Here is a 27,822-nt window from a genome sequence, read left to right on the forward strand (position 1 = left end):
AGCCGGTATAATGGCGACTAATGCCTGATATAAGAGATGCGCATTATTGTCCAGTTAGTGATCTCAAGTGAGGGATAGTGGGTCCTGAGCGCACCGTAAGCCAGACTTCAGTACTTACAACTACAAAGCAAGCATTAATTAGCGAGGGGGGTAAAAAATCCCACTAACTGCGCTAATTCACTTAGGGACGACAATTACTACTTATAAGCGGCCATTACTGAAGGAGGTTTTTCCTGATGCTGGGGCAAGTCAAGTGATAAGGGCAAGCACGGTAGCGCCGCCAAGATAGGCCACGTCTCGGTCAGGTTCAGAGGCAATACAGAGAACGATCAATGGGAGGTCACCAAGTTGAGCTTATACCTCCCATTCACTTCCTGTTCCATGAACTGATCGACAGTGTAATCGGTCGAGTTCAACAGTTCAGCTCTAGGGAATGGCTTTCCGTTTTGGAGGTCACCGTGTAGGCGGTGGTGTGCCCCGTGCGTGGATAGGATGTCGTCGTAGGGCACATGGCTCATAAAATAGAGGACCTTCCAATCACGCGCCAAAGCGACATCCTGGCGTGATTGGCCTTGGAAGAGATCTTCGACGTAGGCTTTCTCCGATGATTTCAGAATATCCCAGACTTCCGTGAGCGGTGCCACAGGTAGATCGAATACTTTATCGCTTGTAACGGGTCATTCAGCAGGCGTAGACACGTTCAACGAAAGGGTAGACTAACCTACGATCCATATAATCCTTGGCAATCCTGGCTTGGTCGGACATGTTGCTTGTGACTTGCTGGAAGTTCTGCAAACAGAGGGTGTTACTGGTCTCCCCGCTGCGAATGCTGCCTTTCTTATACGTACGTGGGTGAAATAGCTCATACATCCATTCCCGCGACTGACCCGCTACCCGCAAAACCATAATGTCAAACTTGTGGCAGACACTCTAGTCGCTCCAGCCTCATTGCCGTGAAACACGGATGCAGGTAACAATCTGGTCTGGCGCGTTCAAGCTTATCTGAGGCAGCTTCGAGGTGTCGACGGCGGTTTTCAAGGAGCATTTCACAATATTTACCACGGGAAATCATTGGCACAGGACCGGACGCGCAACACTCAACAATGATCTCAGTCTCTCTCTACCCAGACTTATGGGGAAAGTAGCATGTATCATACCACACCTTGAATGTGGGGCTTGCGCTTTGGGGTGTTTAACGTTCAGGATGTGAAGGTCAAACAGAACATGGTATACGACGTTCATGAGATAATAGTCTATTTGCATAGAATAAGTAGGAAAATCCGTATGGGTTACGAGTTCCACAGGATATTCCCCGGCGCTCCAGGTCGTTTTTCGGCGCTCCTTTAACCTGTTGGCATGCCGAAGACAAAGGCTTGCAACCTGCGTTGCGGCACATATTTGGCACTGTCTGTTGCGTCACTAGCTGTCCTATACAAGTTATGAGGCATCGTAATTGAGAATTATCACCACTCTACTCCCGACACAGCCTACAGGCACATACTAGTAGGATCATTCGTCCATTCCGCCTACCCCAATAACCGCGAAACTGCTTGTTTCCGCACCAGCTCGCCCCTAACCCTGGTGTTGGCTTGAAGAGATATTGGTAGATGGGTTTTATTCACGGTGTTTCTTATTAGGCTACGGTGCGTCCGATGGACCTCATTTGCGTCCGGACAAATCGGGCTCGCTTTCCGAACCGGAGCAAACTAGAGACCCTCCGACCATTTCCGGAGGGACTCTAGTTTGCTCCGGTTCGGAAAGCGAGCCCGAAGCACCATATCAAAAACCGGAACCTGCAGGATGGATGTGAGCCACACGTAAACACTGAGTGTATCTATCGTACCGTGCATATTAGACATACTAGACGTATGTCAACCTGAAACTTCGTTTCAAATCTGTCATCGAACTAGTGCACTATGCATCACTTGATGTACTGGAGCTCGTTCTGGTACTGCCACTCACGGGAGTCAAGAGATCCGATAAACTGTCTAGCCTGGCCGAAATTTCCCGGGAATGCTGGTCTTGTACCAATAGAAACCTGTCCACTTTCGCCTCGATGCGGTGAAGAATTTGACTTTGATCTATCAGAATTTTTATCTGTATCATGTCTCAACTTGGCTTCGTATGGTATGGATATATATATATGCGACCAACCTCGAGTACTTCGCATGCGTCGTGAAGGACTCTTTCGCAGGTCTTGGCCTCGTCTTGTATCTCCGACAAACGGAGCAAGCGATTAAACTTAGACAGGTTCTCCATCTTGGCCATAGCATTCTCAATATCATGTAGGTTGCTGAGCGGTTATGAGATACGAAAGAAAGGAAGTCAATTACCACGTACCGGAGATATTGACCCACATGCTCCAGCGTACTGCTGGGCAGCACGTTGCCGACGGTGGCGCCTTCAAGTTCCTCGTATCTACCGCACGCACGCATACGAATCCCACGGCATTCTTCGGGCTGCTTAGAAACATCCTGGGTGATGACCGTGGATAAGTAGGGCTATACGACAGCACACTCAAGCTTACCTGATGCAAGTTCGAAACTTCGACAGCCGTTTCCAGGGAGCCTTCAATGATGGTTCCCACCACTGGAATGGTCTTCGCGGCTGGACGCGCAATCCTCAACAGTCTGTTGTATAGCTGAGAGCGTCGCTTGTGCCGTTGAGATTTGACACTCGCAGCATGTCCCACCCCGCCCTTTGAGGGCGAGGGTTTCGCTTGGGACATGGATCAGGGGCAAAGGGCGAACGGGGGTGTGCTTGGTTGCTGCAATGCTCGGTAAGTTATATCATTGCAATTTGACTGTGTTTGTGCCCGCCAATGCGCCTTCGAGCCTGGAAGGCCACTGCCATGCTATTTGTATGCTCTTCTCTCAGAGTGAGTGGTGAAGTTTGAACAGCAATCCGAAGGGTCGATAGCTTGTCCAGCTTCGGCGTATAGCGAGATCGGCTTTGATAAAGCCCAACGACATCTCATGGGCCATCTTTGAGTGCACGGGACTGACCCAGATCGCAGCTTCGCCATATGTCCGCGCTTCCAAGTTCAGAGTGTTACATAAAGTATTGAGAACGCTGTTTGAAGATAGGAACAATAAGGCGCTGTACGGTACACGGGTGATTTGAGAGAATCACCCGTCTTTGTGATTTGACCTTCCGTGAAAGGCAATAGATGGCTCTAGAAATTTCCGGTTAAGGCAACGTCGTGAGACATAGTTACCGATAATGGTAACCCTGAGTCGCAAAGACGGGTGATTCTTCTGAGTCACCCCTGTACCGTACAGCGCCTAAGTGCGCATGCGTAGTAAGGAACCCTGTTTGGGGTCCGGGACTGTGCTCCGGACCCCGCAAGCGCTCCAGCGTACTGTTCCCGCGTTGCCACTGGATTTGCTGTATTGCGCGTCTTCGACTACTCGCTCGTTGAGTGAAGCGACATACTAGTGCTGGACAGGCGCAAGCGGACGATCTCCTTGGGCACAACGATCGAGTAATCACACAGGTCGTTGGGAGACTTGCGGTGATTGCGCGCTTTGTAGAAGGGTACGTGCCCATGCTGGCTACGTCTTAAACTCATAGACCCATACATCCCTTGGTAGCTTGGCTGTGAAGTATGAATTCTTCCCGAACTTTTCGACCAGTCCCTCGTCGTGGAGGAAGCTGTTCACGATCCCCAGAAGGCGAAACCTTGATCCACCGCCCAGCGTCCTCCATAAGCTCTCTAGAAGCACCCGAACGTGCTATGTCACGCTCTTCGCGCGACGTATCCCCAGAACAGACGCATGACAGTCCCTCTCGTCCTCCCCGTTCCCCCGCTGCTCATTCACGGTCTGAATCCAATCGCAGACCCCGCTCCCTGCCTCCCGACTACCCAGCCCCTCCAACCACTCCACCATTCCCTGTATCCAGTCTTCCATTACCCGAAGGCACCCATCTGCTCGTCACGTCCGTCTCCGAAGACCCCCCTCCTCCCTATCCGACTCCTCGCCGCCCCCGTCGCGTGCGCAGACAACACCAACAACGCCGGCCGTCTGACCACAGCCAGCAGTCATTCCCCATCGACGTGACAGAGACGTCCCCGCTGCTCCCGGGGTCGCGGCGGACTAGGGGCCGACGCCAGCTGTTGCGAACCCGGACGCTGTCGGAGAGCAGCGCAGCACCATCGACCGCGCTAAGCGTCGCTCGCTCTGTGTATTCCTTCTTCTCGACGGACATCGATTCCGATTCGGAGAGCGAGGAGACGGAGCGGCATCAGGCGCTCGGCGAGGCTGCCAGTGCGCTCGCGCGAGTGGATGCACCCGAGGACGCGCCGCCCCTGCCCGCGTCCGAGAACACGTCTCGAACACTCAAGAAGTGCGGCATCCGGAAGTATTTCAAGCCGTTGATCCGGGCGACATACTGGAAGGCTATCTTTCACCTTCTGGTGCTCAACTTTCCCTACGCGCTGATAGCATGGATATACCTCTTCGTCGGGACCTTGGTGAGCCTCCCTTCTTAGTTCGCAATATAGTCTCTGACGGCGATCTGTATAGGCTGGAACTACCCTTCTGATGGCCCTTCCTCTCGGAGCGGTCCTCTGCTTTTTCAACCTCCTCGGCGCCCGTGCCTTCGCTCGTGGTGAGGTACGCGTAATCCTACTTCGTTCTGCTGTTCGATCCCTGATTCGCGTCTTCGTCTGGTCAGATCGCTCTGCAGACGACCTTCCATGGTCCGCTGCCGTACCTCCTCCCTCCGCCGATACCGATATTCAGCCGGCCTCGAACACGAGAGCTGACGACGGAGGAACTCGAGGCGGGTAGGATGCGCAATGGCGCGCGACGGATAGACGACCTCGACTCGGACGAAATCGGTTATGAGGGCGGGTTCTACAAGAACACGTACGCGATGGTGCGCTTCAGCTTTCCATCTTGCGGCTCAGGATGGTCGCTTATACGTACGACGGACAGTTCACTGATCCGACCTCGTACCACGCCCTGTTCTACTTTCTGGTGATCAAGCCCGCAATCACGCTGATCCTGACCGTCCTCGTGCTTGTGCTCCTCCCTGTACGTCTTCCTCACATCCTCTAACCGTGATCGTTACTAAACACAGTGCTCGCCAGACTTGCGGGGCGCTGATCCTTCCGTTGCCTGCGTTTATGCGCGCGATCAGACGAGTTGGGATGTGGCAGGCCGGCGTCGCTGTAGAAGGCCTTTGCCTCGGCGTTTCTTGAAGCTTGTTACAGACGTGTACATTCACTGCGATGTACAGATTCTCTCCACATCCGGCAAGCGTCCAGAAAAATAGGTCTGCTAATGTTGTACACCGATATACAAGGCACAAACGCGCTTGATTGATCAGGAATTTACTCGCGCCGACATCCCTAAAATCCATATCCTCCATGACCTTACGCAGCAATCCATCCTGGGATTTCGTTAGGATCAGAAGTGTCTGGGATTGTATTGTCATCAATCAATTTGTGTGCAAACTAAGGTCCGCTTACACATTACATGATCGGGAATGAGACTGTTAGCTTGTTCGTGAACATCTCCTATGTTGAGATCGGTAGGTACCCCTGTATTATATTATACGTGCATGCTGATGTGATGAACATGTGCAATCCGCATACTATTGTCATGTGGACCCCTCTCAATGCGCCAGATAATCCCAGCTCGGTTACACCTCTTGCCATTGTCGCATAAGCCAGTACCTTGACAATAATAAGCCACCGGAGAAAGGAACGATCAATGTGGTAGTTGTGGCACAAACACGTCTCATTCTACCAGGACCAAAGCCACCGATCGCCATTCAATTCACAGATACCGGCACTATGGCGGTGTAGGTAGTATTATCCGGCGCGGTCCCAATACTGGAACAGCCGGTTCCCGAGGCATCGACTTCCTCCGGTTCTTCATAGCAGTCACTCTGTAAATCAATACCAATCAGTGGCTCGTAAATGTCAGTCTATGAACGACTATCAGACCTTCACTTCGTTCAAGAAAGTAATTATTTCGCTTTGTGACTGTTCAAGTTCGCTTCGTAGAGCCGAGTGATTCCGGTGCCTTTTCAGAAGTTTCACGTGTCGTTCCTGCAACCTGAAGAAAGAGACATGGATCGTATGTTCAGATGAATAACAGTTTCTGTTGAACTCCCCATTTCGCCCTCTCTAGGTGTCGTTGCATGGTGCTTGCGCTGATGTGGTTGGAGGAGGATTTGAACATATTTAGCACTTCTTTGACTAAGGGGCCATCCGGCGGCAATTCAGGCTGCTCTGTATACCACTGGACGTTCCGGCGCGCGTCCGGTGGGAATCCTTCGTTGAAATCGGTGGAATCCGACGGCCAGCTGATTCCCTGGTGTCCAGCGTTCGCCTGGTTGGGCGTGAAGGGCGCCCTGCTGTGGCCTTTCATACGTCATGTGCCCATATCAATTTGCAAACATCGTAACACCATCCGCGGAGGAGATGCTGGGGCCCGTACTCACTGGCTCGTCCCCAGTAATCTGTGACTTCTTGTGCCTGTGATATCCTATCTAAGGAATTGTCTTGCAAGCCCGCTTCTACAGCAGAATGCTGCACGACCACGGCTTGTATACACCACAGCTTGTATTAGCTAACTATCATGCCGTGCGTGGAAGCTGTGACACACATGTTCCTTGAGAATGCGTCGACGATGTAACACATCGTAGCAGTTCTTGGATATCATGCCGCTGCTCGAACGCATGAGATATGGCGTAATTTGCCGTGGTGATTTACGCTCACCTTCACAAGCGCCCACAAGTCGTCATGACTAACGATTGCAAGCTCCGCGCTCGGATTCAGGTCCAGCATGTAGTCCGCCAAAGCGTCTAAATCGGTTTGCACCTGACGATTGCATTAAAGAGAATCAGAGATATTCTGAGGACGCGAATACATTACATGTCACTTACCATGTTCACTGGTCCGTCAGAAGCGACTTCAACACTGCTACGACTTCCAAACGTGGAAACCATATCTTGTGACGGTGGCCTTCCTATATAGTAGGGCGAGTCATGAGCTTCTGAACCAGCTTTCACTGCCAATCCACCCCAGCGCCTCTTCTTCACAATGTAGTAACGGATGAAAACGGTTTGGTTCATTTGATCGGAGATATCAAAATTTGCGGGAACTCCTGTCTGAGGTAAAATTTTGAACAAGCAGGCTGTCAGGATTAATAGTTTAATAATACAACCTGCCCACGCTTTACCTGAGAGTCAGCGAAGCTGGTAGACACGGCGAGCGATCGGCCGCCCATATGCGACATGACAACGCTAGAGCTCGAGCGAGTGTCGGTTATGGAAGGACCTGATCGATACTCGGCGTTTGGTGCCTGTTTCCAAGCCCTGGATATATCTGCTCCCGCCGTGAAGAAGCTTCCAAGGTTTAGGGTCAGTTTTGCCCCAGCCTGGGCCTGCGCCGCAGTTGCAGTTGCAAAGGCCCAGCTGCTGGTCTTCACCGTCCCATACACAAAGAGTAGGGTATCTGTCGAATACCCATTCGACGTGGCAAAGTCAAACCAGTGCCTCGCATGCTTGTTACAATGCCGCTTAATCCTTTCGAGCTGCCTGGCATGCTCGAGTTCGCCGCGCGGGTTGATTACTAAAATAGCAGCTTGCCTTCCGGCAGAAGAGAAATCAAATTCCATATCCCCTCCCGCAGGTAGGATATTTGGCGTGCTGAACTGACACTAAGCATAGGAGCAATAGGAGCAATTTCTTACGGTACCTGGCAGCAAGATTTCCGCTGTACTCCATGCTGGTATCCGAAAGATGTGGTCCTTGACTGAGAAAATTCGGCCTCTTGCTGATGTGTTCAAGGGGAAGGATCAATACTGTTAGGTGCCCTTGTACAAGGATCACGGCTGATAGCCATGCTACTGCTTGTAGTGAATTGCGACTATTTAGCCAGGCTCTGGACACGGCAGCGTATTGGTGGGCTGTTCAGCACGGCGCCGGCCCGCGGAGTTCAGATATTGGTATCCGTGCTTCTTTATAGCATTGCCGTGCTTCTTTGGAGGTGAGAATGTGGGAATGATCCAAGAACCCCATCCCTAGGCGTTTGGTAGGGCCTCAAAAGCCTCCGATAGGATCGGAGGAGCTGCTGCGTCCCACTGCTCGCTCGCTTAGCATGCTGGGTGGTTAGTAGGGCCTCGGTAGCTTCGGAGCAGTTCCGCCCGCCGCTCGGTTAGGGCGCTGGTCCCGCCCTCCGCTCGCTTAGAGCGCTGGTCCCGCCCTCCGTTCGCTTAGCGCGCTCTGGTCCCGCCCACCGCTCGCTTAGGGCACTGGTCCCGCCCGCCGCTCGCTTAGGGCGCTGGTCCCGCCCACCGCTCGCTTAGGGCGCTGGTCCCGCCCTCCGTTCGCTTAGCGCGCTCTGGTCCCGCCCACCGCTCGCTTAGCGCACTGGTCCCGCCCGCCGCTCGCTTAGGGCGCTGGTCCCGCCCACCGTTCGCTTAGCGCGCGCTGGTCCCGCCCACCGTTCGCTTAGCGGACTGGTCCCGCCCACCGCTCGCTTAGCGGACTGGTCCCGCCCGCCGCTCGCTTAGGGCGCTGGTCCCGCCCACCGTTCGCTTAGCGCACTGGTCCCGCCCACCGCTCGCTTAGCGCACTGGTCCCGCCCTCCACTCGCTTAGGGTGCTGGTCCCGCTGCTTATGGCGCCACTGCCCGCCTCCCGCCGCCATTGCCACATTCGTTGCGTAAGCAATCAGATGCAACATATACTTGATCATATTCGTCATGTAGATGTTCAACATTATGATCACGTGCCAGATTTCCTTTCTGAGATGGGCTCTGAATTTTGACAAGTCAGACCGCACAGTGACTTTGTGTTCAGTGGCATTGTATTCATAGTGTAGAGTGTCATGAGTATCGTGAATAAGTTTTCGTTACATGTATCTAGTATTCCACGAGTTTCCGGCTTCATCAATACTATCCTCGTCGTCGTCGGTGTCCAAGTCGTCTATGTCAACAGAGCCACGTGGTTCACGTGCCGTGACCGCCGGTCCGACGACTTCGGGTGCGGTGGCGACGCGATTCTCGACAGCAGGCGGGGAAGAAAGGCTGGAGGTACTGTTATCCAAAGGCACTGTGGAGATGGAAGTACGGGGACCAATGGCTGCGGTGTCGCCCTCGATGTGACTCACGACGTGGCTCGAAACGGCGGCCTTCGCGACGCTGTTTGAGCTGTCGGCCTCGTCGACGCAAATCGGGACATCGGCCTCGTCGACACGGATCGGAACGCCAGCCTTGTCGACGCGGTTCGGGATGTCGGCTTGGTCGACACGATGGGCGACGTTGGCCTGGTCGACGCGATGGGCGACGTTGGCCTGATCGACGCGATGGGCGACGTGGGCCTGGTCGACGCGATGGGCGACGTGGGCCTGGTCGACGCGATGGGCGACGTCGGCCTGATCGACGCGATGGGCGACGTGGGCCTGGTCGACGCGATGGGCGACGTGGGCCTGGTCGACGCGATGGGCGACGTCAGCCTCTTCGACGCGATTTGAGACGTTTGACTCCTCGATGCCGATTGGAACGTCGGCCGCAATGCTGTTCGTCGCGCTGGCCGCAATCGTGGCGTGGTCGCTGCTTGTGGCAGGGGGACTATTAGTATTGTATTCGCTCCTTGCCAAGGCAATGGCGACAGCATCTTGTTCCTTGCAACGTGTGCGAGGCACGGCGTACTGTATATAACGACCAATCCATTCCGCAGAAAACCCATGTTCGAGCATTATCGGGATCCACTGCCCTGCGAAGTTCCGTGCCTGCTTCCGCAGAATGGCAGCTTGCTTGTGTGCGTAAGCATGGAGACCGGCCCTAAGATGCGGTGGTGCGTCTCCACGGCGCGCAGGCTGCATCTTCCACCATGACGCTTGCCATTCGAACCAATGGAGGGTACGTCGCATTTCTTCCTGAAGCAAAACGACTTCTTCAGCCCATCGTGCCGCGCGAGCATCCGTCTTTGCCCACTCGGTGCGAATTTGCTCGTTGAGCTCCAAATCGGAGATGTCAGAAGAGGAAAGAGGGAGGCCGTTTGGAACAGGTGTCGTCCAGATCCAGGATTTCGCGTATTTTTGCTGCTTCTTGGCCACCCGGGTGGTTGTCGCATTGCTCTCACGTACTTGCAGGCGGACGCGTTGTTCGATCTCGTCGTCCTCATCCTGTCCGGGACCGCTGACATCCGCATCGTTCAGCTCCAGTAGATATGTCCTCCAGTTGCCTGTCGGATCAAGTGCTTTGAGCGCATTGAAGGCGGCACGGTACTTGTGCTTTTGGTTCTCCAGCTTGTCGGAAAAGCCCTTGATGATAGCCTGCGACCGCGTATTGGTGGATTGACCAACACCGAAGACATTCTTGCGCAACCGGGACCGGAGCCCCTGGTAGACGCGCCGAAGTCGGCGTATATCCGTGAGAGCGTCTTCAGCCTGTGCGATCCGCATTCGGTATTCGACCTTCGCAACATCAAACCGGCAGATGTCGGCACGGACCTCTGCTTTGACGCAGGAAGGCAAGAGAAGTCGCGCATTCTCGGGGTGCGCCCCTCCGAGGTGCTCGTCCGAGATTGGTCCGTCAGCAACGCCGTCTAAAGTATCCCGAACGCCCGGACAGTCCGGCATATACACGGCCTGCACCTTGAAGTAGTTGGCGAGGCTATGCTTGAGTGACACTCTCATCTGTTGGAGAGAGACCCTTTGCGCAGCGGTGCGTTGGGTTGAACTGGTTGCGCGAAGGCGGATAGCACGTCTGATGTGAACGGGTTAGGGAAGTTCGACAACAGTTGCGATGGATACATACTGCTTGTCCTCGAGCACGAAGCCCATTCTGATGAACTCCGATGGCGTTACCGATCCCTGCAGCAATGTCGATGGGGAGGTGGCCTCCTCGCGCAACAGCTCCTCGCGCAACGAGTCCAAATTACTTGCTAAACGTTTTCGTCAGCAAGATTCATAAAAGCGGCGCACAAGAGACTTGCCTGTCTCCGGTTCGGCGAAGGGATCCGGCTGTGAATGATCGTTCTGCCACGCGACTACCATGGAACGCCATTTCGCTACGATTTCAGATGGAAACGTCGCAGTGAAATTGTTGGCGATCTCTTGATAGGCGTCGCGAAGCTGCACGGCGTCAGGCAAGTGGGTGGTAAAGTGATGGCCTGCAGCCAATGAGCATCACAGTTCCTGACATCCACTCTGTGGAACGCACCGAGATTGACCTTCTTCCGGAAGTTTGCACCTCCAACCATGTCTTCGAGGACGAGCCTCCAATGCCCCAGTCCCATCTCGCGGATACTTGTAGCGGCGAGGGCGAGGTACGCCCAGTTTTGCTCAACACTTTCGCCGTGTGTGCGGCCGACACCGCAATTGACGTTGTAAGAGTAGCGTGTTTGACACGAGGCGCCGTGCGCATAAAGGTGAAACTTCGGGATGAATGCCCGGATGACGAGGAACCAGGGGATAAGAATGATTGCCGGAAGTAAGGCGAAGCGGGACCGCATGTTGACGCTGTAGATACACATGATGTCGTACGACATGTTGAGGACCTCGATATCTTTGCCGACGACGGAGAGGGCGGAGGCGACAACGAAGTCAATATTGGCATATCTGGGTGGGGTGCGAGCTTCAGACGATGCAAAAGGACATAAGCGGCAAACCGACAAAGGACGTACCGTTCCCCCTTCTGGAGTTCACCGATCCCGTTCGGCAGCATCATGACGTGGCGCGAGCAAACAACGCCGGCAATGCCGGTAGCAATAGTCTTGGAATTACCACGGGTGAGAGCCTGTTGAACGGCATTGTGCTGACTGCCGCATGGAGGAATCTGAGGACAACACGGTCAAAATTGAACAGAGGGAGGTGTCCAGCACACACCTCATCCAGCTGTGTCGCCTCCGAGATGTGCTTGTGATACGCCTCCGGCTCAACGAAATACGACCACCCTGACCCAAATTGCACGTCTTTGACACCGCGATCTTTAAGTTTGAGCTTGAAGTTTCCGTCGACTGCGATGAACAATGCGTATTTCCATCTGTACAGATTATAATGAGGAATGAACGTGCGCGATACATCCCGATCATACCTTTCGTCCGGCGGCAAGCTCTTCCAGTCGGCCGGCAAGTTGATATCAGGGTGCGGACACGATGGGCATTTGATGGAAAGGGCGCCACGCGGCGTGGATTGGGCACCTTCGGGGATGTAGCCGCTGCCGGCTCGCAGCAAAGACTTCAAGTGGCGCCATACTCGAACTGCAAACGAAACCGCATTACGGTGGTGCTAAATAGCCATCAATCTGTGGCATCCTCAGCGGTGCGACTCGGCATACCTTCACAGGCTGTAGACGAGCGTTATCAGCCTTGAATTCGGTAGCCTGGTAGTAATCCCAAAGTGTCGTCTTGGCCGTAAGCGACAAAAGATGGAAGGTGTTGAGGTAGTCGAAAGTGATAGCTGTACGGGGGCATTGCCATGATGCGGGGAACCATCGCGTTCGGAGTAGTTGGATATGAGGTTCGACGCCAGAGCAGCCACAGTATAACACCTTGACAAGATGCGAGCCATTTGTGTGGACAACAGTGAACTTCGAGTGAGCCGGGATGGGCGATACACACATTCGGCCAGGTGAATGGCCAAGCTGAACAACAAGGCTGCAGTCTCGGAGCGTTGCTCGCTCGAAATGAGTGCCCGTCCATTTCTATGAAGAGAGTTAGACGACATCTCTGCATCGGAATGTAGGCTCACCTCAATACTGTGAAGCGGAAGGCTTCGATGGACGTCGGCAATGCAGGATGAGCAAAGGAGGTCGTCGCCAATGCATTCGCAGCAACGCAGCTCGCCCTGGCGCTGCCCGCATTGGCAAAGCTCTATGGGCTTCGAAGGAGCTGTCATTACGTGCAACTCCTCCAAGTAGGTCTGCCGATGCGTGTCCACCCACGACTGGAGGTGGGCCTAACGATATTGACTCAGCTCTACTGACTATTAGACGAGGAGCTGAACGTACCGTGACGGAAGAGTAAGTCTCCCTCTTTTCGTTGTCGTTCTCATCAGAGACGGTGAGGGGCACGGTGTCCATTTCGACGAAGAATTCACGAAGGTTCGGCAGGGTGTCCGCGCTTGGCGCGCTGTCAACCTTGATTTCAGGAAATGTCGAGACAGGTCTGGATAGCGAGGGCGTCATTGTCGTGACGGCCTGAGACCCCAACTTCCCGCCGGGTGTTTTGCGGAGCATTGCTGTCCGTACTGCGCGTACTTCCTCCTTCTTGCGCGGCGGAGGTCGAGAGCTGTGAAGTTTGCTTCGTTTGAAGGGAGCACTATCGTCAGGCGCTGCGCGTTTACCGGCCATTGAGAGGAAGGAGAGCAAGCTTGAAAATTGCTACGTGGCAAGCCGAGAGGATGACACAGCCCGGCCCGAGACCCATGAACCAATCGGACACCAGCGGCTAGATTCCTGGGCTGACGCCCACACATATACACAGCCGATATCTACTCTTCATGGACTACTGATTAGCAAGGAGAGAGTCGTAAGTTTACACATCATCATAGGTAAAGTTGTCGAGCACTACCTTATATGTTCGAGATGCAAGATCTCGATTTTGAACGAGATCACAGTGAATCCACGACGGCTACAGGTAATATAGTCGGCCAGGATTGATTTTGCAACTTCGATATGGTATTCGTGAGGCGGGGTTGAGAACGCATGCGGATGTTGTGCAGACATCGACCGTAGTACTGCGCCGTGTAACTTCTGATCAGTATGAAACAAAATCGGGTGATCAATGCTACTGATCGCAACCGATAAACATCGAACGTACTGGCGAGGTGTTACTACAATGAACCGAAGGCGTATGTTGCGATAACGGTGAACGTACGTGCTAGCCCTGCAACATCCGGACCAAACCATGCACAAATCGATTCCTCTTGTTGTTCATGTCGTCTGCTTGAATCCGCGATGTATGTGTAAACACAATCGGAGATGAATTGCAGTCGTTAGAACGAATGTTGCCTGAGTATGTCGAGTACGTTAGCCCTTCGAACAGGACTCATGTAGCCGTTCGTCCTTGGTGTTGGTGCCCGGTATTGCCAGAGTTCGCGTTAGCTAATCTTGAACAGATAAGTCGTTGATAGTTTGAACATAGTGAATGCGCAAGTAGGATAGAACGAATTGCGTGTCAACGTTGCATCCCTGCTCTTGCACGGCGCGTCGTCGACCTTCCGCTCGTTGACCACAAACTTGCGATGACATGCTTCACAAAGACATAGTACTACTCCAGCATATACTCAGCTTATTTGGCTACTTCTATGGTATGCAATATGTTCACCAAACCTGCGCAAGGACCTTTTGGGATACACATACTCGATCTTCAACTTGCATGACTTAAGTCTCACATCCAGCTCGCTCAGAGCAACTCAGTTTCGCCACCACGAACAAAGTGAGCCAGACAATGGCAGTATATTGATCATAAGGGTCGTTACAGACACAGAATTCGTTAGGGACACATAACAACGCGGCACAGACAACATTTTGACGAGGAAGGCGACGCGAGAGGATGACCGAGAGCGACTACAGCAACTACAAGATGTACTGCTCGAATGCGGGGTCGTCGCTGACCTCAACCCAAGCATGATTCAGCCAAACTCGAACAGCTTTCGCAGCCAGCGCTTGCTCGAAGATTTCCTCGCCTTCCTCGCGGCTCGCGACCTGAAGGCAAAGCGAGTCCAAAGGTAAGGTATGAGGCTTTGCTATGTGCCTGTACCCAGAATGAGCGTGACCCTGCAAACAAGGACTACAACTTACCAGCCTCTTACGACACCAACTCTGTTACCCATGGTAATAACGTACCAGCGAAGGCGAGCAGGAACTTCAGGCACACGAACGCTAGCGGCAGACTCACCCCCAGAGGGTTCATTACCAGGCGCAGCACCACTACTGGACGCATCGGAAGAGGATGGTGTCGCTTGCTGAGGCGGCAGCTGCGTTACAACCCGAGCCACCGAAACTGGCGACGAGACCGGCGCATTCGGAATCGACGACGCGGCTGTGCCAGTGCGGATGGCGATTCCTCCACGAGATCGGAACAAATTCTGAAAGATGTAGTGAGTACAACATTACTAAGTTATAATCTTACTGACCATAGCATAGGATGGCTTCGAGACGTCGATGGGACCACAGACGTCGTCACAGACTCTGAAGTCGGGCGGGGGCAGACGCGATGCGCTCTTGCCTGTATCACGACGTGGCTGAGGAGGAGGCGTCAACGGAGGTGGACCTGTAGGCTGCGTCCTATGTGCAGGACGCACGCGGGCCGAAATACGGCCCTCCTCGGGAGTGAGAGTTCCGGTCGGAGATTCACGTGGCGACGAGGCAGCCGTGGACGAGGTACTCTCACTGGCCCGGCTCAAGACACCTTCAGGCCCGTCAAGGACAGGACATGTACGTGACATAATGACACTCACCTTCAGCGACCAAAAGCATCTGACGTATTTGCTGTATCAGAGAGCAGAGCTACGACCAGTCTTCAACATACGGCTACGTCAGAAGGGGATAACCGACTTACCTCCTGCTGCGCGTCTGCGTCGTTATTTTCCATGGTCATCGTAGAGATGGGCGGGAGGAAAAGAGGGAAGGAGTTGACGGCAAAGGGAGGCGTGTTTTTATTTCTCAGCCGTATCACGTGTAGGTCGCTCTTACGTCCTTGGTTTCCCCTCGTCTTCACCGCATGGCAACAGCGCAAGACGACTTTCTCAAGTCGTATATCCCACTTTACGTCTCATGCCAGTCCACTGGCGGTTTTCAGGACTTCTGGACAACTATTGGGCGAGAATATCACGCCAAATACCCCATCGTCCTCACTGCGGATGATGTAGCAGCAGCCGACGGTGATCGTGAGCTGGCGTTCCAGAGACGCACCGACAAGGACTTAAAGGTATACTGAATATCTATCTCTCCGCTGCGCATGATATTCATGGGCCATTACCAGTATATCAGAGGCTTTTTTGCAAATGGAACTCGCACGGGCATTGTTGGCAAAGGCGGGGGTCAGCTGATCCTTCAAATATGTCGGGCCAGTAGCAAGCCAGAGAAGAAGCGTACTCGCAAACCCCTTCCTTGGCAAACGTATGCAAAATACATCGACTTCCGGAATAACTTGGCCCTCAAAGCCGAGTTCGCGACCGAGTACGCCGCGCATTGCGGTGCGCTTCCAGCAGGCGCTGCGAAGCCGCGAGAATTGACGGTCCTGGGGAGATGGCTGACTCAACGCCTCGAGTTGGAAACAGAAGAGGTGAAGAGTCACGTCGAGGAGCTGCGTCATGCCAAGGGTAGCGAGGTTGACGAGGATGTCAACATGACCGAGGACAACGGCACACTGCAGTCTAATGAGGAGACTCCTCCGCAGCGCAACAAGGAGGATCCTCCACCGGACCCAATATCCGACCCGGACCAATATCAACGGTACGTCTCAGATGACTGTTCCGTCGTCGACAAGTACTGACATCTTGTTAGCCTCTGCGACAGCATTCCGAAGGTTCTCATGACTGTTCTAGACTCATTGACCGTCGAAACCAAATGGTCTTTTTGTGTATTCGCCTGCGGTCCTGAGCCAAAATTCAACACCGTCCCGAGGTCCTATAGGTGCGCCGCTATGCTCGTTGACAAGTTCTTCACTCATTTACCACGCAGCTACGCAAATGGAGGGACTTCTACGCTTCCGCATATGTTTAATGCCAAGAAAGACGTGTGGCGAGCATTTCAGCAGGAGTGGGATCGATGGGGTGCAGAACGCTATCGTACGCTCATCCATCTATAGCTACTAAACATCTTTTTGACATCTGTACAGCAAATGGCTGGTCCGGTATCTCCGACGCCATCGACAAGTTGGTCGAAACGGGCATGACTCGCGACGAGGCTATTGCAAGTCTGGAAATCATTCCCAAGGAGACTGATCCAGAGCCTGGCCCCAAAAAAGGTCGCCGTCGCCGTCGGATTGCAGCCCCATCCGAAGATGTCACAGCTGGTCCCGCTACCGATGATCCTTTGGATGCCGGGGGTGCTGCCACTGCACCCGATCGACCACGACCTCGCCCGATTGGTGGTGGCAGGTCGCAGTCAACTGGGAGCACCATGCCCACTCTTCACAATCGGCCTCTTGGCATGAACGAGGTGCAGCCAGACGTCAACACCCCGTCTCCGGTCGGCGGTCCGGCACAGAATGCAACCCCTCCGCCACGCGCCCCGAGCGAGCAGCCTGACGCGTACGACAGGGGACTGGACGCCAACACGCCGCCTCCTGTCGACGGTCCGCCACCGGAGGCGACCCCTCCTCCACGCGCCCTGAGCGAGCAGCCCAGCGTGAACAACGCGCGGCCGGATGCCGATACGCCGCCTCTCGTCGATGGTCTGACCCCTCCTCCACACGCTCCGAGTGAGCAGCTCGGCGCGAACAACACGCCGCCTCCCGTTGATGGTCCGCCACCGGACCCGACCCCTCCTCCATGCGCCCCGAGCCAGCAGCCCAGCGTGAACAACGCGCAGCCGGATGCCGACACGCCGCCTCCCGTCGATGGTCCGCCACCGGAGGCAACCCCTCCTCCACGCGCCCCGCGCGAGCAGCTCGGCGCAAACAACGCGCCGCCTCCCGTTGACGGTCCGCCGGCGGACCCGACCCCTCCTCCACGTGCTCCGAGCGAGCAGCCCAGCGCGAAGAACGTGCAGCCGGATTCCGACACGCCGCCTCCCGTCGATGGTCCGCCACCGGAGGCGACCCCTCCTCCACATGCCCCGAGCAACCAGCTCGGCGCGAACAACGCGCCGCCTCCCGTTGACGGTCCGCCGCCGGACGTGACCCCTCCGACTCGCGCTGCAGGTGCTGAGCTTGACGCGCTGTCTGCTCCCACTGAACAGGATGCGGGTTCTGCTGCTGCCTACTTGCCAACGTGGCAAAGTTGGGTCTTGGGAGCTGATGAAAGCTGGCGTTCGGTCTTGTCGGACATCCAGGCAGACGATCTTCAAGATTGTCTCAATCCCCTCCTTGATTCATGGGTAGCATTCGAGGCTTCACGCGGCTACATCGACGGGAATCGCAACATGAAAACAGCATTCCGTCCCGCTCAAGTTCTTTGGTGGATGAACAGCCTTCGTGACCCTGACGCCATCCCGGATATCAACGACTTCGATGTTTTCGTCACGAACTGGTGGAAATGGCTGCATGTGCTGTCGCCAGTTTGGCGACAGCATCCCAACTTCGAATCGCCGTTCCCTCCGTTCACACACGATATTCCGGAAGCTGCTGAATGGGGATATCTCACGCAGAGTGGCTCCAAGGGGATGGTTCTCGTCGTTGCCACTGTAGTATGGTGGGGCACGGCAGTAGCGCTTCAGCCCGGAGACAGGACTTCCGGCTGGCTAGCGGCTATACAGGAGCTAACTTGGGTTCTTCAGAATGCTGCCCCCCTCTCGTCTCGCACGCCTTTGACCCGTCCTCTCGCCTCTGCCGACAGTGCAAACAAGAAATCGGCAGTGTCGCGGCCGCGTGTACCAGCCAAAAGGGGGCTCAAACGGAAGGCCAATGAAAATGCCGAACCCAAGCCGTCGAAGAGGACCCGTCGCAAATAGTTTCGGCTTTCCATATGTACCTTATATATCGAGTGTATTGCTGGACTAATCTACATGCGTCGTTTGGATCGTAGTATCAGCGCGTAACTTAGCCAAATGACGGTGTTCTTCCTAAAAAGGAAAGTCATACACGTGATATCAACAAATGTTTTCGAACACGTTGAAGTGTGATAAGACTCAGCTGCACTGACTCAGAAATCAAAGTAGCAGGAAGATATGACATACGAGGAGAGTACGCGGGTCAGCGAAAACAAGAACAAGCATGAAGAGCGTGCCCTGTCAGATTTGGAAACGGCGTGAGAGCGCGCCCTGTCGGGTTTGAGATGGCGTGAGAGCACGTCATGCCAAATTGGGACAACACGTGGAAGCTGCACACGAATCTCAGGGTATGCTATGTTACACGTCTACAAGGCCCCGATACATTGGACAGAGTATGAAAGCTGCAGGCAAACACAAGCGATGGGAGGCGGGTAGCCGGCGGTGGCGGTGGCGGGCGGGTGGCGGTGCAATACGGAGGGCGCACACGGCGGCGGGCGGGTGGCGGTGCAATAAGGGAGCGGAGGGCGCACACGCTAAGCGAGCGGAGGGCGCACGCTAAAGCGGCGGCGGGCGGGTGGCGGTGCAATAAGGGAGCGGAGGGCGCACACGCTAAGCGAGCGGAGGGCGCACGCTAAAGGCGGCGGCGGGCGGGTGGTGGCGCAAATGTTCCGAAGCTATCGGGGGCTGCCGGGGGCCTACCAACCGCCCAGGCACGGGTTCGGATCCTCCGAAGCTATCGGGGGCTGCCGAGGGCCAACCACCCAGGCACGGGTGTTGCTAAGCGAGTGATGGTACGGCAGCTCACCGGCATTGTTCTATAGCACCCGAGAATCGTAATCAATGTCTGATCAAGGCAGCCCTGATGCACCGCCTTACCGCCTTTACGACTAAATAGCCGTGATGCACTACAAGCGGAGCCCTGGCTATTAGCCGTGATGCTTGTACAAGCACAGCTAACACGGCTGCACAGTTCGACGGAGAAAGGAGGAGGATGAGTCGTTGTTCAAGGGCGCGGGTCACGAGTCAAGGTAGTAGGCGAGAAGAACGGCGCGAAGTGCGGCCGCAAGGGCGACCAGGGACGCTCTGGCATCGGCCGAGAGCATGGTCAGGGGACGTTGAACGTTCGACACTGAGCGTTGAACGTTGAGATCTAAGTGATGGATGGTCAACGTACATGTAGAGGCAAGGGTGGCCTTATATAACAGACATCCACAGTAATCCTCTTGGCCTGCAGTGGTCCCAGGTAGCCGCAGCCGAACGGACACAGTGTCTGCTGCGTTGCTCCCAAGAGCACAACGGATACAAAGTATTGCCAGAGAGCTATCTCAGCCTAGATGCATAGTATGTCGAACAAGCCGTGTCGGGAATCTCCGAAACAGCTCTTGGCTGCTCTAACATCATCGTCACGTCCAACCCATGCTGCCCGCCTTCTCCACCTCGTGCAACGAACAACGTCTTTCTGATATAAGAAACGCATCAAAGCCGCTTGGAATATAACCACATCCACCCTCACAGTCACAATTTCCGAGTCAACGAGTCAACCTGGCTGCCTCCACTCGATCTTTATTTTACTGCCTCTTCACAGGAGCCTTTGTCGTTCTGGTCTACCACTTCTCCTCCCCGTCCCTCGTACCCGAATCTATGAGCTGGTCGTCCAAGTACGAAGGCTGGCACACCCGTGCGCGATTGCACCCGGACCCGGCGTCGTTCACACCTATGCGCGACGCACTCCAGTTCGCCGCGCTGTATAACGCGCCGGCGGAACCGGACGGCTTCAGTCTCGCCGTCTTTCAGCCGGGCTCGGACGGGGATCTCGTCGCGGTCGACGCGCTGGGCAAGGTGCTCGTGCTCGATCGTGACGACGCGGAAGGCCTGGTCGGCCTGTCGAGCGCGACGACGCTCCTGCCCAAGACGGGCGCGTTCCGGAACCAGTGGCGCGTCCGGAGCGCGATCAGCTCGCGGCCTATCGACCGGATTCTGGTGAACATCAAGGGCGAGGCGGGGTTGGTGGAGACCGGTGTGTACGCGTTCGCGAAGGGGGAAAGGAAGCTCGAGAAGGATGTAGAGGGAATTGACGAGCTGCCGGATGCACTGTATGAGCTCGTGGGGCTGGTGAGGGAGGGGAGGGAGGGGTACAAACGCGGTCAGGGGGATCAGGAGGTTGTGAGAAGGGTCAAGGGCGTGCTTGGTGAAGATGTATAAGCCCTCGTGCGTCCGAGAGAGCAAGGTGAGCCATCCGTTGCTCCTTTCGTTGTCGCTGACTGAACCTGTTTGTTTTTCTCTCGCAGCGAACAGGCGTTCTCATCTGCAAGTGAAGTCGGACAAGGCGGCATCTTGAGAATATGCACGGAAGTACGTTTTCCTATGGCATGCGTAACGACTGAGCCTGTATCACACGTAATACGCCTTGTACAATATATCGAGATGCGCCTCCATTAGATCTCTCTCACCCGTCTTTACGGACCCTTCAGTCCTTGCCAGCGCTCTGATTGGCCAAACACAGCCACCGATGTTCCGGAAGCTGCTGCCGGCAATTCCGTGCCCGCCCATCTCCGGATGGCAACGTTGGGCGCGTTCGTTCCCCGCACTTGCGACTTCACACTGAGCTTCGAACATACGTGACCCACCCGAATACACGCATTGGTCATCCCCGAGGTCATCGTCGTGCTTATATAGCCTGCTACCTGCTCGGAGATCCTCATAGTCACAAGCCCACTTGAGCTTGTCTGCCAACCAAAGCGACCTCTTCAGTCTGTGACATGTGGAATCAAAGTACCAGCGACGACCGGGACTACATTGCGCTCGCCGACCATGGATTGTGCGTCGCGATGCCTGCGCCGAATGCAACTTGACATGCTGATCGTGCGTGTGCGCTAGGATCGGCAATCTGAGGACCGCGGCGTTGGTTAGCATAGACGGATCCAGTGAGCGTCATGTCATGCTTCGAGTTAACGCCTCCCAGTATCATGTCGTTCGTACCGGACGCCGTCCATTCAATGCGATGTTTCCCCTATCGCACATCACTCCTTGCACTCTAACTAGCATGTAACTGACCGCGGCCGTAGTCGAATCGTACTGCGTTCCAAACTTCGACTCGCCCTCGATTTTCGCTCGCATCCTCGACAAAGACAAGGGAGGGCACTTCTCCATCACGCCCACCGAGCCGTTTGACGTCAAGCAAAACTACCTCCCCAATTCGAACGTGCGTAACACCACCTGCCTAACCCCCACTATCGTTTCCCCTCCCCCCCTCCATATATACACGTATCGTTAAAACACGTTGTCCAACAGATCCTTCAAACCAAGTTCCTGAACGAAAACGGCGTCGTCGCGCTCACGGACTTCCTCCCGCGCGGCTCGAAGAGCTCGCCGCTGCCGCTCCTGCCTTGGCTCGTGCGCAAGGTCGAAGTCATCCGCGGCGTGCTCCCGCTTCGCGTCGAGTGCGCGCCCGCGTTTAACTACGCGCGGGACACGCACGAGGCGAAGATCGTCGAGGACAGCAGCGTGCCGTCTCCTGCAGGCGGCACGCCGCAGAAGAAGGTGAGCGGAAAGACGGCCATACATCGTTGTGCACGGCAGAAACGCTGACGTGGCTTGAAAAAGGTCTTGTTCACGTCGGAGAAGTTGAACCTCGATCTGCGGTATGTCGTCGGGTGCTCGATTGACGATGTGCCGGTACCGGACGTGACGCTGGAGCTGCTCGATCTCACCTCTAAGGGACACAAAGGTGATGCTTTCCATTTCTGATTATCGCGACCACGGCTGACGCGAAGGGCACCTCATGCAGGCTTATCGGCCGTGACGAACCTGTCTTTGACCGAGGGCCAGAGCGTGACGTTCGTGCTCCGGTACGCCGATCCGGCGGACGTCGACGGGAAGATCAAGTTAGCCCAGTTTGCGCAGAAGGTTCGTCGTCGTTCCTACCGCATCGGGCCCTTGGCGGTTTTGAGGCTGACGAACGGTCTGAGTAGGTGCAGACGGAAGTGGGCGAGGCGCTGAAGGCGAAGGACGTCGAGCTCAACCTAGACCGTGCGCCCAGTCTCTGTCGCTCACTTCGCAGGTTCGATCGATGACGAGCTGCTTTTGAACGCAGGAATGCACATCGGAGCGTCCAGTCTCCGCGCGCCAGACGACCCACTGCTCACGCAGGTGAGCACCCGCCACCGATGACTTTCTCGCGTCTCTGACTCTCATCGATCCCCCCAGGACTTGGTCAACATTTTGCTCACGGTGAGAGCAGGCCCGTCTCGAACGTGAAATGCCTGTTTTATTTGGCGACTAGGGCACGAACAAGTACTGGAACGCGTGGATCCGGCGGTCAACATACAAAGGCTCCTGGAAGGAGGCCGTCAACCGCAGCGCACTGGCACTCAAACTGCTCATCTATGAGCCCACGGGTATGCACCCCGTCTCCTCTACCTCGCTCTGAATCTTGATGCAAGTATTTTGTGAGTGAAGGCGCCGTCGTCGCGAGTCCAACGTTTAGTTTGCCCGAGTATATCGGGGGGACGAGGAACTGGGATTACAGGTGCGCCATATCCACTAGAGGCGGTTCTGATAACAAAGTCGGTACAGGGCATCGTGGATCCGTGACGCCTCTTTTACTCTGTATGCGCTGATTCGGCTCGGGTTCACGCACGAGGCGAACGGTGAGTGTAAGACATGCCGAAGATCACGTTGAGATAACTGATGCCCCGCTTTCCCTGACAGCTTACGTCGATTTCATCTTGGAGCGCGTGAAGGACAAGAACCCGGACGGGTCGCTGCAGATCATGTCGGACATCAGTTCTCCAAGTTGCCTGAAGCTCTTGCTGATCCCGGAACGCGCAGGTATACCATCCACGGGGACAAGATCTTCCACGAAGTAGAGCTGCTGCACCTGGACGGCCATAAGGGATCCAAGCCTGTCCGGTACGTTGCCAGGTTCAAAGAGCTCCGTGTCTGTGTCCTTGATACTTTTTGGGTCGCAGAATCGGGAATGGGGCGATTGATCATTTGCAGCTGGTAAGGGGCCCGTTTTGATCCCCGCGTTCCTGTTGCTGATGTCCACCGTGACAGGATATTTATGGTGAACTGTAGGCATCTTCCGTATCTCGGATCATCGAGGTTCTCATCCATTCCAGGCTGGACTGCATCTACCTCGGGCAGAAGGTAAGCGTCAACCAAAATAACATACATCGATTATCAGCTCATGTTGCATCAGTTTGGCAAACCCTTGGTACGTTAGATGTACGCTCAGAGTGCGAAGATTGTAACTGAAGACTGGGTCCTTCAGTCCTATGATACTTGGTAAGTATAGTCAGTCGCGGCGCGTGCTTACACTAATCGTCCGAAGGGTGGCAGTCCGTGAACTGTAGGTCATGTCTTTCTTTGCTACATCAGCGAAGTCTCACTATCGATACGTACTTCCAGCGTCGATTGTGAGCATGACTGTGCCTGTGGAGAGGATCTATGCTGAACAAGCCCAGACGTTGTCGCTCATTACAATGAGCCTGACCTGTATGTTGAACTCGAGCCCCTCAACGCGAAGATGTGGCTGACATGAACGTATTCAGCTCGATCTGGTATAGTTGTCGTCGCTGTATTCGGCATTTTCCGTGATTGAATGAGGAATGTAGGGAGGTTCGGAACAAGAAGCGGCATTTCACGGTAAGCCTTGGGTTGCTTTCGGGTTTGCTCTCGGCTTACGCATTTGTGGTACAGTACTCGAAGGTGAGGACTACCGTTTTCCTGCCCAAGCAAACCTGATCCAGGTGTTGCTCGGGACAGATCATGATGTGGTGAGCCTTTCCTGAGACCGTCTTCCAATCGACGTCTGGACTCACCTTTCATCAGGGTCGCCATTGATCGAGGTAAAGGACGAGAACCGCCCCTCAGACTTTCCTGGAGTTAACGTTCATCAAGGTCTCCGCCTGGCCGACAAGCGCTCTTTGCCCTGCCCGAAGCGGCTGGAATGGCTCGCTGCGCGGGACGACATCTATGAGCAGATCATGCACAAGGCATGGAACCCGGTTGGCAAGTACTTCGGACAGAGCTACGAGCAGTCTGATGTTCTGGACTCGTCTGTCCTCATTATGCCGCTCGTGTTCTTCTCCTCTGCTGTAAGCGGCTCGAGCCATCTTCAGCCTGCGAAAATGATGAATATCATCGACAGCCGGACCCGCGATTCATAAGCACGCTCCATCAGATCTTGAAAACGCCCCAGCGAGGAGGTCTCACTTCAAATGTATGCAACCAGTTTTATGCGGAGAGGATCACTATGACCTATGACCTGCCCATAGAATTTGGTCTACAGATATGATGTGAACAAGGCGAGCGACGGTGTTGGAGGAGAGGAAGGCACCTTCTGCCTCTGCACGCTTTGGTAGGCGTCCGTCATATCTTAACATCGCACTCCTGATCTGATGGAGTCGTAGGTGTGTTGAAGCGCTGACTCGTGCTGGCGAATACGACAAGGCTCTTTTACAAAGAGCTGTCAACATGTTCGAGGTGAGCTCCCCTCTCCTTCATGGTTATCGACATCGTAAAAATTCGTCTACAGGACTTCTTGCAATATCTTAACCACGTCGGTCTGGCCACCGAGGAAATATCTGATGCTGGAGAAGCGTGAGTGCCTCTCGTGTCCACGGCTTGGATAGCCTCTCATCCGCATCTCGTAGGCTTGGGAACGCCGTCCAAGGGTTTACGTGCGTGGATTGCTCTCCTCAACACATCATTCTGTGCTCACTGAAATTGCAGTCACGTCACGCTCATCTCTGCCGCTTACAACCTCTCGAGGACGTTGGAAAAAGTGAGCCTCTGAATATCGTCATGTTTCTTCGAATTTCCACTGGGTTTGTTGTTCGTCATCAACTTTACATGTCGTGGAGATTTGGCAAGCGTATGTACAACATGTAGACTCTACGCACAACAAAGGGGGGGGGGGCTTTTAACGCTGTTGAGAAGCTGATGCGTTCACTTTCCTGAGCGCATTGAATGCGACTCATGACGTACGCGGCATGACGCATGAAAGATTGATGGCCACGCGCAGCTCACGGTCAGTGCTTGCCTACGACTATCATAACGCCACACACATATCAAGGCTCGCGAGCCAACCCGCATGTCGCAGGTGCCCCTCAGCGGCACACCCAACGTTCAATTAACGTCCGCGGAACATTTCGGACACGAGCAAAGTGAGATACTGCCACATCGATCACGGTGCGAGCAGGAACTCACAATTGGCAGATGATTGCGGCGACCTTCTGGACTCATTCGCCGCGTTAGAGCTAGACAAGGAACCCCGGCTCGAGAACAACGCCGGTGCCCTGCCTGCAGCACAGTCGAACAGTGTACCAGCAGAGTTGACCGATGCGCTCGGGGCTCTCAGGATCTCGGATCTCGCTGAGAACGATGCTAGCAACCGTGTGCTCGGGGATGTCGACGCGCCGGCGTCCATAACACGGTTCCCTACCGAGCTCCTGGAGCACATCTTTGCGCTGGCAGCTCTATCCACTCCGCGGATCGGGCCCCATGACCTCCTTCCGGTCCATCCATCATTCCAGATATCCGGAGTGTGCCAGCGATGGAGGTCGATCGCCCTCGGGATGCCCGCGCTCTGGGAAGTGGTCGATCTGTCTGACGATGCCGAGGCGACGACACTACGGGCACGCTTGGTTTTGTCCAGATCTCGGAGCCGCGAGTTGGAGGTGCGTGTGGCGCACGATATGCTGGTCATCGCCAACGATCTATTCGGCGCCTCTCGAGCGTTCGACAGGATCCGTGCTCTGGATCTCTGGAGTCCGAAAACTGGGCTCATTCCGAGCGCACCCGATCTCGGCGCTGAACCGCTTGAAGTCCTCCTGAGGTGCTCGACGAACGTGCAGACAGCTTTCATGTCGGCCAAGTTCCTCCTGCGCTTCGGCGGGTTTGCAGACTGGCCGCCCATCTCTTTTCCTTGCTTGGAGAGCGTGCATCTGTATACCATGGCTGTCGACCCGCAGAGCTTTGATTACACGTTGCGCCCGCCCGTCCCAGATCTCCCTCGGCGTCGATATCCGCTACTAGGCAAGATCGCGCTACCGCAGAACGCTCGGATCGTTCTGCACAACGACGAGCTGAGCCCGTACCCCGTCCGACTGGTCGATATCCGCAACTTCTTCCGGGACGACGAGCCCGTCAAGACGGTACGAAGCCTCCGGCTCGTCAACATACGTACGCGGGACGCCTTCGGCGGCGACTTGCGATTCATACGGACGATGGTGGAGTCGATGCCGAACATCTCCGAGCTCGCCTTCGTCTCGTGCGACGAAGTGAACGAGTTCAAGCAGCTGTCGCAGGGGATCGTGTTGCTGGTCTATCTCCACCTCGAGGACCTGCATCGGCGGAGCGAGGGCGTGCCGAGGCCGCGCGCGCAGGCTTGGCCGCTGCTCTCGACCTTGACCATTCACGGGACGAACATCAGTCCGCAGTGGCTTCGCCAGTTCCTCGATATCCGGGCGGAGATCGAGTGTCCGATGAGAGTGCTCCGGCTTTCTGCCGCCACGGTCGGAAATTGGAGAGAGTGGGAGCTCGAGCTGTTGCGCAAAGTCGTTACCGTCGAGGTTCTCGACGACTCTGAAGGTGAGCCTCGCCCCATTGTCCGGTAGCACACCCGCCTTTACTCACCGAATATCTCGTCGTCCTCATCTTCTGAAGGCGGATTCGATGGTATCTAAACGTGTCTTCATTTCGGCATCATTTAGGGCGACGATTAAGCTACGAGATTTCATATGCTCTATCCGTAAGCCTATACACAATACAGAGCGCGCAGACTCATCCATATGTCAATTACTGCTCGTGGACAGGCAAATGGAGATACTACAGGGTGGCCTTATATATATTCTCCCTCCGGCTCGGATCTTGCATGACTACATCCCGCGCCCAGACTTCAGAGGTACGAGCGAGCGTTTTAACCTCGACAAAGGCGTCACAAGGTATTCCTGCCTGCGCGTACGACAGATCATGAATCGGCTCTCCGCATGGCCCATAATTTGGAATGCATGGACACGTGGTCACGTTCGAGCTGGTCGTGATTTTACGGGTGCCCCCACGAGTTTGCGACCGAGCTCACGGGAGCGCACATGGATGGGCTCGGCAAACCCGATGTCGAGCGCGTTGTCGTTCGACCCCGTCTTCTGCGAAGGAGGAACTGTGCCCCCCCCCCCCCCCCCCCCCCCCCCCCC

At 55.1% G+C, this 27,822-nt stretch overlaps 10 protein-coding genes across 10 annotated transcripts in view; 5 read left to right on the forward strand and 5 right to left on the reverse strand.

The window, feature by feature from the left end:
- Positions 1 to 329: 329 nt before the first annotated feature.
- Positions 330 to 765, reverse strand: PUNSTDRAFT_130396 (uncharacterized protein; the record flags this gene model as incomplete). The annotated part of the gene is made up of 2 exons (XM_007379630.1): positions 330 to 666; positions 722 to 765. 2 exons carry the CDS (start codon positions 763 to 765, stop codon positions 330 to 332), a joined length of 381 nt encoding a protein of 126 aa, XP_007379692.1.
- Positions 766 to 1,988: 1,223 nt separating this feature from the next.
- PUNSTDRAFT_130397 (uncharacterized protein) lies at positions 1,989 to 2,728 on the reverse strand (the record flags this gene model as incomplete). The annotated part of the gene is made up of 4 exons (XM_007379631.1): positions 1,989 to 2,081; positions 2,155 to 2,293; positions 2,341 to 2,474; positions 2,528 to 2,728. 4 exons carry the CDS (start codon positions 2,726 to 2,728, stop codon positions 1,989 to 1,991), a joined length of 567 nt encoding a protein of 188 aa, XP_007379693.1.
- Positions 2,729 to 3,736: 1,008 nt separating this feature from the next.
- Positions 3,737 to 5,301, forward strand: PUNSTDRAFT_140973 (uncharacterized protein; the record flags this gene model as incomplete). Its single annotated transcript, XM_007379632.1, has 5 exons — positions 3,737 to 4,474; positions 4,527 to 4,616; positions 4,678 to 4,881; positions 4,941 to 5,039; positions 5,096 to 5,301. 5 exons carry the CDS (start codon positions 3,737 to 3,739, stop codon positions 5,204 to 5,206), a joined length of 1,242 nt encoding a protein of 413 aa, XP_007379694.1. The 3' UTR covers positions 5,207 to 5,301.
- A 794-nt stretch (positions 5,302 to 6,095) lies between these two features.
- PUNSTDRAFT_130399 (uncharacterized protein) lies at positions 6,096 to 7,253 on the reverse strand (the record flags this gene model as incomplete). Its single annotated transcript, XM_007379633.1, has 6 exons — positions 6,096 to 6,376; positions 6,457 to 6,558; positions 6,621 to 6,681; positions 6,734 to 6,835; positions 6,901 to 7,125; positions 7,197 to 7,253. The coding sequence occupies 6 exons, from the start codon at positions 7,251 to 7,253 to the stop codon at positions 6,096 to 6,098; spliced, it is 828 nt and encodes a 275-aa protein (XP_007379695.1).
- A 2,422-nt stretch (positions 7,254 to 9,675) lies between these two features.
- PUNSTDRAFT_61430 (uncharacterized protein) lies at positions 9,676 to 12,861 on the reverse strand (the record flags this gene model as incomplete). The annotated part of the gene is made up of 10 exons (XM_007379634.1): positions 9,676 to 10,062; positions 10,108 to 10,729; positions 10,781 to 10,903; positions 10,955 to 11,135; positions 11,186 to 11,583; positions 11,649 to 11,800; positions 11,851 to 12,007; positions 12,059 to 12,252; positions 12,302 to 12,667; positions 12,715 to 12,861. Coding segments are annotated over 10 exons (2,727 nt in total), but the record flags the coding sequence as incomplete, so codon positions are not given.
- Positions 12,862 to 14,542: 1,681 nt separating this feature from the next.
- On the reverse strand, positions 14,543 to 15,566 carry PUNSTDRAFT_130401 (uncharacterized protein; the record flags this gene model as incomplete). Its single annotated transcript, XM_007379635.1, has 6 exons — positions 14,543 to 14,720; positions 14,768 to 15,054; positions 15,103 to 15,210; positions 15,271 to 15,377; positions 15,427 to 15,475; positions 15,528 to 15,566. The coding sequence occupies 6 exons, from the start codon at positions 15,564 to 15,566 to the stop codon at positions 14,543 to 14,545; spliced, it is 768 nt and encodes a 255-aa protein (XP_007379697.1).
- Positions 15,567 to 15,689: 123 nt separating this feature from the next.
- PUNSTDRAFT_130402 (uncharacterized protein) lies at positions 15,690 to 18,583 on the forward strand (the record flags this gene model as incomplete). Its single annotated transcript, XM_007379636.1, has 5 exons — positions 15,690 to 15,896; positions 15,951 to 16,423; positions 16,475 to 16,603; positions 16,652 to 16,758; positions 16,809 to 18,583. 5 exons carry the CDS (start codon positions 15,690 to 15,692, stop codon positions 18,581 to 18,583), a joined length of 2,691 nt encoding a protein of 896 aa, XP_007379698.1.
- Positions 18,584 to 20,064: 1,481 nt separating this feature from the next.
- PUNSTDRAFT_124168 (uncharacterized protein) lies at positions 20,065 to 21,043 on the forward strand. Its single transcript, XM_007379637.1, has 2 exons — positions 20,065 to 20,849; positions 20,911 to 21,043. The coding sequence occupies exon 1, from the start codon at positions 20,264 to 20,266 to the stop codon at positions 20,822 to 20,824; it is 561 nt and encodes a 186-aa protein (XP_007379699.1). The 5' UTR covers positions 20,065 to 20,263; the 3' UTR covers positions 20,825 to 20,849; positions 20,911 to 21,043.
- A 164-nt stretch (positions 21,044 to 21,207) lies between these two features.
- Positions 21,208 to 25,543, forward strand: PUNSTDRAFT_81327 (glycoside hydrolase family 15 protein). The gene is made up of 34 exons (XM_007379638.1): positions 21,208 to 21,440; positions 21,500 to 21,546; positions 21,688 to 21,824; positions 21,914 to 22,162; positions 22,226 to 22,349; positions 22,410 to 22,528; positions 22,594 to 22,651; positions 22,716 to 22,771; positions 22,829 to 22,852; positions 22,905 to 23,019; positions 23,081 to 23,150; positions 23,198 to 23,271; positions 23,333 to 23,396; positions 23,453 to 23,533; positions 23,593 to 23,626; positions 23,681 to 23,697; positions 23,746 to 23,773; positions 23,826 to 23,840; positions 23,898 to 23,911; positions 23,958 to 23,975; positions 24,035 to 24,042; positions 24,091 to 24,121; positions 24,178 to 24,186; positions 24,241 to 24,271; positions 24,326 to 24,334; positions 24,392 to 24,402; positions 24,458 to 24,468; positions 24,521 to 24,723; positions 24,777 to 24,848; positions 24,904 to 24,986; positions 25,039 to 25,111; positions 25,164 to 25,228; positions 25,282 to 25,308; positions 25,361 to 25,543. Exons 1-34 carry the CDS (start codon positions 21,382 to 21,384, stop codon positions 25,422 to 25,424), a joined length of 2,100 nt encoding a protein of 699 aa, XP_007379700.1. The 5' UTR covers positions 21,208 to 21,381; the 3' UTR covers positions 25,425 to 25,543.
- A 303-nt stretch (positions 25,544 to 25,846) lies between these two features.
- Positions 25,847 to 27,822, forward strand: part of PUNSTDRAFT_49442 (uncharacterized protein) — a 3,005-nt gene continuing 1,029 nt past the window's right edge. Inside the window, exons 1-3 of the mRNA XM_007379639.1 lie at positions 25,847 to 27,220; positions 27,296 to 27,380; positions 27,445 to 27,800. Of these exons, the coding sequence (XP_007379701.1) occupies positions 26,584 to 27,220; positions 27,296 to 27,315 (657 nt within the window). The 5' untranslated portion in view covers positions 25,847 to 26,583 and the 3' untranslated portion in view covers positions 27,316 to 27,380; positions 27,445 to 27,800. The remainder of the gene's footprint in view (positions 27,221 to 27,295; positions 27,381 to 27,444; positions 27,801 to 27,822) is intronic.

Source organism: Punctularia strigosozonata (genome assembly GCF_000264995.1).
Source record: "Punctularia strigosozonata HHB-11173 SS5 unplaced genomic scaffold PUNSTscaffold_2, whole genome shotgun sequence".
Lineage (NCBI taxonomy): Eukaryota > Fungi > Basidiomycota > Agaricomycetes > Corticiales > Punctulariaceae > Punctularia > Punctularia strigosozonata.